We start from the raw sequence: 11,443 nt of genomic DNA on the forward strand, positions 1-11,443 counted from the left end.
CATTGACTCTGATCTAACTTTCCCACTGCATATGAGCAACATAACAGGGTTCTATCATTTAAAGAGTATCGCCAAAGCTAGGCCTTTTCTTTGTCCCAGAGATACAGAGAAGCTTGTGCATCCTTCAGTTGGAAAGTTCAATTCGAAAGTACACTCAACTACTGCAGTGCATTGTCACAGGTCAGTTGCAGCTCATGCAGAATGCCACTGCCAGTAAATAACTGGAAAACAGAATGTTAACATTGTAGTTCTTACCTATAACGGTATTAATGAGCTTGTCCCTGATTATTTAATTTAAAAAATATAATTTATTTTGCAAGCGTTGCTGGTTGATTCCTCAGATCCACAGATTCTCTACTGCTAACTGTAACGAAAACTTAGACAAAGACCTTTGGCGAAGCTGATATCTGCAGTTAGTTCGTTTATTAGTCCCTAACCCGAACTGTGGCATTCATGCCTCTGGATCTAAGGGCAGCAATGTCAATTATCACTTTAATATACCTACTGAAAATGTACCTTTTTTCCATTATAATTGCATCATAATCTGCTTTTACTACTCCATTGACCCTGTTAAATGATATATGTCTCTGTACAGCTTTTCAGCATTACAATGATGATGATGATGATGATGATAATTATTTTATTGTCTCCACTCAATCTGCACTGGCAACCAGCAATGCAGCATCTTGTAATACCATGCTTTTAAATTAAGGTCATACTAAGATCTGATAATCTGTTGGACCAGCATAAATCTTCTTTAAAAACATGCATGTATTGCCATGATGACAGTCTGATGAGTTGATAAGCAAAGGCTCATGCATTCATGCAACACGATATTTATTTGTGCAGATACACTGTACTTCACTTCAGTGACTTGTTTCCTCATGCGAGTTACAAAGTACCCCAGCAGAGGGAGACATTGCTCCAGTATTGCTTATCTAACAGCCCAAGCCAGTCAGCCAGAGTGTTACACAGTTTCACAAGATTGCATCAGAAAGGTGAGAGACTGTCGAGGGACAGGAACAAATTGATGAGTGAATGAATGCAGCGTGTAGAATCCCACTCATGACAGACAACAAACAACACTCAGCTTTTTGTGTACATCTCCAGCCCAGGGTTAATTTTTAGATAGACAGGATTTCCCAGAGACAGTTACATCCACAGAGGATAAGCATAAACATTTTAGTGGCAGCTCTACAGACATCAGTCCACAGCAGAGATGGAGGACTGACTCAAATCAGACACAAGTGGCAAATTTGAGGACTTGAGACTTGCTTGACTAACATTAATGAAAGACTCAACTTAACTATGACTTAGCATTTAGGACTTGAAAGTTAGACACAAACAACATTGCATTCCTCAGACATTGAGAAGCTATGTTTGTTTTTGAAATATGATTGGGTGATTTCTAGTGCGATTTGCGCCAACCTGCTGACTTACTGGACACAGCAAACCAGCAGAGGCCAATGCATGAAGCAGCTACGGAGGGGACTTGTCTAAAAATAATAAAATTTGGATTCAAGGATTGTGTTGCTGATGGAGGTTATAAGGAGGAAACTGTTGGTCTGCAGCTCAAAAGTCAGTAATATGGCAACAAATTACCTCATTCTTCGTTACAAAACCTACAAAGAAGCCACGTAAATGTGTTATTTTAGTTGATTTACTTGCATATTTGCTCATGGGTGTAGTTTATTTGGGTGGGAATATGTCCATACTACTTTTCCGACACCTAAAATTGTCCCCACCACTACCTTAATATCAAGCACTGATGCGTTTACATAAAATGTGATTTCTATCGGCTCTACAAAAAATTAAAGGCAGCTTTATTATGTCTGGGGACTGTGTAAAAAATTCCAGGACACTTCCCATGGATAAACAGAGCGAAACGTCTGGGAGCTGTACTTGCAGAGACAGAGAAATTAACCACAGTAACTCTGTTTTCACTTTAGAGTCTTTTAAAGTCACAGGGGTTTGTTATTATTTTAGAGCCCCACTCTCCATTGCTGTTCATTTATGTAGGAGGCTTGTAAGTGATTGCCGCAAAATGTCAAATATTAGTCAGATTTTTTTTTAGGTGTAAGCAGGCTTCGAAATGTTGCAAATAAAACTCAACTTTTCATGACTATGGTCTGTTTAAATAGGGTGACCATATTTTGATTTCCAAAAAAGAGGACATTCGGCCGGCCACGACATAGCCTACTTAAATGATACTCGCAGTTTACTCAAAGATGCCTTATCATTTTAATATATTTAAAATTTATATGTATGGATAGAAAATTCAGTTATATTACAAAATAATATCTCTCAAAGACAGAAATTCAGATAGGCTCCAATAGGGGACACATACACACACTAGAGTGTGCTTTGGTCATTAAATAATGTCGGGCTCGGTTCGGGTTTGGACATAAATATGCGGCCCGTGCCGCACTCTAACACACACACACACAAACACACGGAAAACCGGACATTATCATCAGTTTATAAAAACCCCCCGGACGCCCCGGACGGGACGTGAAAAGTGGACATGTCCGGGCAAAAGAGGACGTTTGGTCAGCCTAGGTTAAATGACTGAAATGTGGAAACTGGGGCAGATCATCAGAACTTCATATGACTTGGCTTGTGACTTGCTTGACCCGAGCAATTGACTTGTCTTGTTTGACTTATAGCAGGGACTTGACTCAACTTGCTTGCAGGAGTTTACTTGTGTGATTGTCACCACAGTAACTTGGGACTTGCTTGAGACTTGAAGGTTAAGACTTGAAACTTGCTTGTGATGTGCACGTTTGAATTACCCCCACCTCCAGTGTACAGTTTAGATATTTTTAGGGCTTGTTATTTTTTCCACATAATTGCAGACTGTGGAGATCTTGCCTAACCCATGCAGATTACAATCATAAGAATCCCAAGCAGGATGTATTTGTACAATGTTATCTTAGCAATCCACGAGATTTTACATCATTCACTTTCAAATGTTTGTTTATCATAAAACTTCCGATGGACCACGGGATCAGGAATGCAATGACGTTTTTATTATAGTCAGCGTCTTTCACCAAAGCGCTGCTTGATCAGACAACAGCTCTCAAGGTCTCAATATCTAGTGCGGGGGTGTTTGTTGGAAATAAACAAAGGAATTACAACACACTTCTAGCACTAACTTTATATAGCATCATATCAAGCCCAGGCATTACTGAACATGGCAAATATGTGGCTCATCATATCCGGCGCAGCAGAGTGGAATAAGTGAACAAGCTAAAAAAAACCCTGTGGGAGTTTTGTTAACTGGTTTGATGTGTGTGTCAAAGACCGATGAGATGTTTATTGATGTTTTGAGGAGGCCCTGCCCTTCTGCTCCTTGTGTGATCAAGGGGGAGCCAGTGGCAGCAGTGCAAATATTTGGGCGCTGTCTGAGATGACAAGTTGAATTTAGATGTGAACACTGACATCATCTGTAAGAAGGCAAACCAACTCCTACTCTTTTTAAGGAAGCCGAAGGGCTTTGATGTAGAAAGACAATCATGAAAATGTTCTATTCTGCTTTTTTCGAGTCCGGTCTTTCTTTTAACATTGTCTGATGGTTTGGCAATCTGAGCCTTAAAAACAAGAACAAGTTGGTAAATGTGGTGACGCTGTGCTGTAAGATCAGTGGTGTTACCTTTAATAACCTACAGCATCTGTAAGAAGAGAAGGTCACCACTATTGTCTCAGACTCTCAACATCCCCCTCATGATGAGTTTCAGATGCTTTCATCAGAGCGGAGGTTTTGCTTCTCTAAATGTAGCACTAAGCATTACAGATCGTTCTTTTTCCCATCTGCTATCATTTATCTTAACCAGCAGTGACCACTACTTGTCCATGACTAACCCTGACAGTGTGTAATACTGGATTCTGTGTTATGTACTGTCTGTTTTGTTGTACTCATGACTACTGTCTGTATCTCAAATTGCCCCTCAGGAACATTAAAGTATACCTTATCTTACCACATTTATGCCGGCAGTGGAGGTAGGAACAACACTAAAATCAATGTCTGTGCAAAAGGAACAGCCGGCAGGATGGGTGTGACATATGGACGATGCTAGGAGATTTAAAAAGCAGCTAGCATTAGTTAGCATATTAACTCAAAGAACAGAAAATGTCAGCAGATTGAGAAAACAGTGAAATGAAATCTAATTTTAATGTATATTAAAATGTCATGGGTTGGATTGTGAATTCCTTGACAAACGGTTTCCCATTTTGACAGCATTATCCTTGGTGTATCTTCCACATTATACCACCACATTCCCCAGGGTTGTGTCATTGCTAATCTTTGTATCTTCCAGCCCACGTAAATAATTGAGATTACAATGACGGCATGTTTTTGAAATTTGCTGATGACTCATGTTGGCCAGTTGTTGGTATAGTTGTGTCTTGTGATTATTTTATTTTATCAGTGTTTCATTGAATCTGCCCTGTCTGGTCTGGGAAAGAGAAACAGGCTGGCTGAGCTAGTCAAGGTCTCCTTAAATGTGTAGTGAAGGGGTTATCATCATCATATTCGTACGATCGTGATAAATGTCCCCTTGGCACCTTGAAATGAAATAAACCTATACGCTTAAATTGTGAAGAAAAGCAGAGTGCACAAACATATTAACAGAACAAAAGTATTTACAAAACAAAAAAAGAGAGACATTATGACACAAACAACACAAAACAAACTTCAGCTGTCATATTGGTATTGGGAGCATGAAGTGAGCAAGGTCAGGTTAGCTTTTACGGTTGCTATCCGGTCCGTCAACTGATTTAGCCATTGGTTTATTGATAATTTGTTTTTGTCTGTCTAGTCAAATCACCCACTCAATTCTGAGTATAGGCTCCTTCCATCTGGCCTTCGCGTGTGTGTCCCATGGGCCACTAAAAACAGGTACAAATACTCCTGTATTCCTGTCTCATTCCAAGCATTGAATGCTGCTGAGGGAAGGAAGTAATGCCGTTCATAGCTGTGGCTGCTGGTTGTCTTAAATAACTCATTGTTGTTTGTTTTTGTTATCATTGTTTATGCTATGTATTTACTGGCACTTTTTCTTAATTGCTCCTTTGAGAGATTGCACTTTACCAGACACTGTGTGTCATATTGGCACTCTGTGCACTTTCCTGGTCACTGTCCAGAACTCGTATCATATTTATTATTTTTAGCTTATTCTAGCTTATTTAGTATAATTATTAATGGGAGTCAGCTGGCAGTCTTGTTGACTTGGTGTGTGCTAGCATACTGCTCGGTAACTGCTGCATGTTACTTGTATTGTCTCCATGTTATGTACTGTCTTACCATGTTTTTATGTGTGTGTTTTTGTGCCTCTGTGCCGCTGCAACCTAATTTGCCCTTTGGGACATTAACAATAAAACTGAACTGAACTGAACTGAATATGGTAGTCTTGAGATGTTGTGGGATTACGAGTGAGGAGAGATCACCTAGATGGAGGGGGAGAGAGGGATGCTAAGGTTGCAAAGTGCATCTTGTAGCCCAATCATCTGAGAACATTCACAACGTATTAACCTTTTGAAGACTGAAGAAAACTACGACTACACTACTATTGCTGTGTTTACTGGCAATATTTTCAGGAATATTTTAATTTGGCCCAGCTGCAAGAAATAAATGTTGGCATTGTATTTTACGCAAACCACGATAGTTACTTCATATGTATCATATCAGTGTTTCTGAGGTGATGTAGTATGTGAGCTGACTTTGTCATCTTGAGGTGGAGGGGATGGTGGATGATGTGACTCCTGCCGAGCTGCAGACTCCTGTTTGAGACCAGCAAAAAACAAAATCGTGATTTCACCAGTCACTGCTATGTTCCCAGCAGTTTTTTAGGCATCATCCATTTAGTGACCTGTCACTGTTTTTCCAGCAACTTTTTAAGTACCAAATTTGGCTATTTTATAGAAACTCATTGCTGCGTTTCCAGGAGTTTTTTAGGCATGAAAAGCAATTGGTTTTTGCAGAGCCATTGCTGGTTTTCCTACCAGGATAGTGGCACAAAAAACAACTGATTTTGCAGAGACATTGCTGCTTTTCCCTGCAACACTGTGCCAAACCAAAACATGACCATTTCCTCACCATAACCAAGTGGTTTTTGTGCCTAAACCTAACCTAATGTTAACCACAGCATTGTTGAATCATAAGTGTCAACGCACTACGTCCACTATCTAATAATACGCAAATGTAATGTATCTGTGTTTTTTAAATTTTTTTGTTGTGATTGGGTTGTTTAATTCAGTCAAGTAGGCAGTGGTCTAGCATAGATTATATTACTTTCATATAAACAATTATCCTGTTCTTGTTTTGCAGAAATTCCTCTGTCTATCTCTCTGCAGCACACTGTTTCCACTTGAGCCTCATCACAAAGGCATTTAGCATTGGGAACACAGGTGTGCCACAGCATGCCGTGGCCTAAACTTGAAGCTGCTTGCACCTGCTGTCTATGCAGAGTGTCATCCTCATAACAACATATAGGTGGCTCAGAGTCAGAAAAACAGAGTTTGAACAGAGGTCTGAACTGCAGCCTATAGTGGCAGATACTGCTATACATCCAGGCCAGTGTCGTAAGCATCCAGTTCAGTCCCTGTTTGATGATAACAGAGATGGTGTTGAAGAGGGAATAAGTGCAGCACACCCCCAAGAGCATCAGGAGACAGTTTGCAACCTGGTACGCCCAGGTGTCCTCATGGTGCTCTCTCTGTCCACTAACAAAGTCCCCGAAGCCCACTGTGCTGAACGCCACGAAGCAGAAGTAGAGGGACTCCATGTAAGTCCAGCCCTCCATGGTTGAATAGAGAAAGGCAGCCCCGCATGCAACCAACAGGACGGCAAAAAAGAGGATGAGTGTGACTTGATACACAGATGGTTTCCACTCTTCATTTCTGTTTTCTTCACCGGTTCGGCCCTCCAATCCGCTGTGTCCAGGTCTCCCTCTGTGGCACCAGAATATCAGGAAGCTCAGTAATGTTATGACTCTCTCCAGAAAGAGGTTAAAGAAGAGTATGGTCGCAGAGCAGCCCAGCAACCCATAGAAAACAAGTAAGACCTTCCCAGTCACAGTGGATGGGGCCGTCACTCCAAACCCTAGGAGAAACACACAAGGTTAAAGGTCACATCTTTGATTACAGACACTATCATAACATTAGTTGCACAGAGAATTGTATTGCTACCACTGTAAAAATTTGCTGTGTTACAGAATTGCTTAGAGAGTATGTCAAGTGAACATAATTTTTGTATGTTTAAAGGAGCAGTGTATGATTTAGGGAGATTTAGTGGCGTCCAGTGGAAAGGATTGCAGATTTTGACCAGCTAAAACTTCTCCCGGTTAGAATTCCTTTAGTATTCATTGTTTAGGAGGTTTTTACAGGAAGGCAAATCATCTTCAGGGCCATCTTTGTCTCCAAAACAAAAAGACCAAATGATTAAGACTGGGGAAAATACTTTATAAAGCAGTTTTGCATCGTGCTTCTCCAACATTGGCATTTTGAAGACAGGCTTTAGGGTGTTAAAGCAACTCTTACCTTTTGTTGCATTTCACACAGCACTTTTTCACAAATTTTAACATCCACAACTCCTGCCTCCCTCCAAAGTCCCCCTCCTCCTGCAACTCCACCTCCCTCCAAAGGTCTATTCCCCCCTCCTCCATTACATGCTCATTACGTCTATGATAGACGTAGGCGTTGGCAAGGTAACGTTAGATACACGGAAGAGGAGAGCGAGTGTAACGTTACAACCAAGTCAGTCAAAAACAACCCCAGAGTTTGAAAACTCAACTGGAGTCAGTGATGACTGATGAGTTTAGAATAAGGTTTACAGTGCTAACGTTAGATAGTAGCATTAACGTTACTAGTAAGTGGAAACGCACAAGGAAGACAATGTTAATGTTTCAGAGGCTACGCTACATTAGGCTAACCTTAGCCATTAGCAACTGGATGCTGTGTTGTCGTATATCATGTTATAGCCTATGTTACATTAAAGGCAAACTAAAAATACCTGCCCAGCAGAAACTCTGCGACCATCTCCTCCCATTTTAGCTTAGGGTGAAGCTTCATCAGTCTTCCAAAGCAGAGCCAATGTTGACCCGAGTTTTGGCTCTTGCAGCATCGAGTTCTCTCTTAGTGTTAGCTTTTTCTGCAGTATTCTTTCTTTTGCCAACTGATTTCCCCGTTGGAGCGGCTGGAGGTGGAAGCGGTGTTCCGCATTTGTCTGCCATTGTTATGGAGAAAAGTTTATATCCACAAGCATCCCTGTTACTAGCCTATTTGTGGTCTCACAGACTTCCAGAAGATTAAGTGTTGCTTTAATGTGTGCTCAGCTTTTTTCTCTGATGTCTTAAGATCCGGATTATTCTGCAAAGTAGCAGAGGTTGTGGCGGAGGTTGTGGCTTCCCTCCTTCCCTTGGTTTGCTTTTGACCACAGTAATGACCGGATTACATTGAAATTTTCCCAGAAGATGGAAATGTATTAGTGTTGGTGACGCTGTGACCTTTATCCCAGTAAAATCCTCAGCAGCTGCAACATCTACCACCTACACAATCTATTTAAAAAATGTTGTCTGTTAAAGTAATTTTGAGCCTTGACCTTGTACCTCTTGTTCAGTCTTGTTCAGCGCCATTTCCTCACTGCAGGTAATTCATCATTCACAGTTACTGAACATTAATTCACACACTAAAAACTAACATCCTCGTCGTGAATAAAAGAATCACCAGTGTTACTCATTTCCTTGATCAAGTGCATTTTTTCCTGTCCTGTGTTGCATGACCATGCATCCTCTGTCATCTTCCTGTTGTTACAGCATCCTCTCTCAAAACTTGTGAGAGCATGTCTGGCATGAGACAAATGAGGCTTTATTGTCATGAGGCTCACGAGGTTCGCTTGATGTCATTGTTTACATATTGGTGGTAATATCAATATGGCTCTTACATTTCCAGCCCCTAATTGCTTATGCTAGATGCAGAACAATTATCAAAAATTATCAAACATGAGAGCCATGTAACATTCAACAAAATAACTACAATATTGCTACATGTACATCATAATACACAAAGATAAAACTTTATACATGAACTCTTAATGATGTTCTCAGATTGCTCACGTTGCATGTTTCAGCAGGCACAGTTTATTTATAGGTCTGTCCAGTAGGTTAGTCTTAGTCTGCACGCTGACTCGCCTCACTGTACCACTGGAGTCTGGTAATGTCTTTATTACTCTGCCCATATTCCAGGAGTTGCGAGAGACAGATTAATCCATTATCAGTACAATATCTCCTGGTGAGAAGTTTCTCTGTGGTGTGAGCCACCTTTGTCTCTCCTGAAGGAGTGGCAAATACTCTCTTGTCCATCTAGTCCAAAACAGATCGGCTATGTATTGTATTTGTTTCCATCGTCGTCGTGCATACTTATCGTTGTTTTTTTTTTTGAATGCACACTTGTAATGAAGTGTGTACTGTCAGCAACAGCACTGTGTACTATAATGGTACAGATAATTGATTCCACGACAAATTTCCACTACGGGGACAATAAAGTATATGAAATTAAATGAAAGGAAATGAAAAAGTTTTGGTCAAAGATTCCTGGTGGAATGTTGGGTTGTTTTTTCACAAGTGACAGGTGATTAGGCGTCAAGGCCTCAACGTCATTAGGATCATCTGATGCATGTGTTATCGGTCTGTTACTGATGATAGCCTCGACTTCACACATGACAGTTTGGAGTCCTTCATCATCTAGTGACTGTTGCTGTAACACAGGGTTCAGGACTTTTCTTACAGTACGGATTTGACTTTCCCATATGCCGCCTTGGTGGAAGGCTGCTGGGGTGTTGAAAATCCACTTTATGCCTTTTCCTGTCATGGTGTTCTGTATCTTGGTCTGATTCAGGTTTTCCAATGCTTTGCGCAGTTCTTTTTCTGCTGCAACAAAATTAGTTCCATTGTCTGAGCGTAAAATTTTGAATGAATGAATGAATGAAGTATGACACTGAATATATTAAGCTGTGTGGACCTTGAAGTAATGACCAAGGAGAAATCTGAACCATGTGGCTGGACCAGCTTGGAGCCACTGCATTAAACTAAGAAGGAGAACATGATAAACATTATGCTTGCTAAACATGTTAGCATCCTTATTGTGAGCTGGTATTTAGCTTAATAGCTGCTGTCCCTCAGTATAACCTCACAGAGACACTTTTTTATTTTTTTTTCTGTACTTTTGCCTTAAGCAGTTAAGACTAAGTTAAATGGCATCTGTTGTAACCGCTTGTCTCCAGCTGTAGACTCTTGGTCTTGTTTTAATACAGCTTTAATCAGTACCAGACGAGGACAGTATTGAAATAAAAAACGTCCATATGTAAGTGACTATCACAGAGTTTTAGACAAATGTTTCAGAGACAAATGACTGATGAGATAAATCAGTGTTATGGCTCCATTTCTTTAATCAAGGATGGCAGAAATTATCACCCCTTTAGACCTATACTTGAATGAAGTGAACATCACCTAAAAAGGACATCAGTGTCAGCCAACTGCCTGCTGACATCAGCCAGGACAGCATCATATTCTTTGCTCCATGCCAGCCCCAAGTCAGAATATAAATAAATATGTTTTTGGAGAGTGTGCTGAAAGGAAAGAAGGAAGGAAAGGCAACACATTAGTGAATGAAAATAGACGTGGGGCCGTAGCCATGAGTAATATGAAATGTCAAATGTCTGAACTAACTGCGGAAAGTCTCTTCCAGCTTCACAAATGATGTGTATCCACATCATGAACTGATTGCAGTCAGTAAATAAGGAAGTTGTTGCAAAAAGGAAATTGATTAGGGCTCAGTGCCATCTGTCCCTCAGTTTCCACAGTGCCAGAGAGTGCCTGAAGATACTGTATAACTGGAAGGCTGTAAATTGATTCTCAGAAATGAGGCTGGTTTTATTTTTATCTTGGAGACACATTTGTCCTCTTAAGATCCAGGTGAAAAATGGATTTCGATGGATTGTAGTTGAGTTTGTAACAACTCACATCTGTGGGCCTCCCCGAATAAATATGGTTTTATATGTCCTGTCTAATTTGGTTCATAGGATTAGTTAAATTGTGTGTAATGGTTATAGATTTGTGTGATTTTGTGACATGGACATAGTATTGATTGGTCGTCAAGGGATCCTCTTCATCAGCACAAGTTGAACAATTGACCCTCATTTGTGTTACATAACATTTTGGCTGCAGTACTCAGAATGATAAAGCCTTCGCTGGGTAATGGACTGCTGGGAAGTAACTTGTTACATGTAATAAAGTTACTTAAAGGGCCAGTGTGTAATATTTGGCATGGTTTATTGTCAAATCTGAATCTGAATCTGAATATTCTACCCATTAATATGTTTATATAAGTGTATAATTGCTATAAAATAAAATTTGTTTGGTTTTTGTAGCCTTATAATTATGCTTTTTTA

General features: G+C 40.3%; 1 protein-coding gene across 1 annotated transcript in view; it reads right to left on the bottom strand.

Annotated features, from left to right (window-relative positions):
- Positions 1-5,441: 5,441 nt before the first annotated feature.
- Positions 5,442-11,443, bottom strand: part of si:ch211-261a10.5 (potassium channel subfamily K member 13) — an 8,218-nt gene continuing 2,216 nt past the window's right edge. The window contains exons 2-3 of the mRNA XM_050062422.1: positions 6,565-7,099; positions 5,442-5,445 (exon numbers count right to left, since the gene is read on the bottom strand). Of these exons, the coding sequence (XP_049918379.1) occupies positions 5,442-5,445; positions 6,565-7,099 (539 nt within the window). The remainder of the gene's footprint in view (positions 5,446-6,564; positions 7,100-11,443) is intronic.

This window comes from Epinephelus moara, chromosome 2 (assembly GCF_006386435.1).
Source record: "Epinephelus moara isolate mb chromosome 2, YSFRI_EMoa_1.0, whole genome shotgun sequence".
Classification (NCBI taxonomy): domain Eukaryota; kingdom Metazoa; phylum Chordata; class Actinopteri; order Perciformes; family Serranidae; genus Epinephelus; species Epinephelus moara.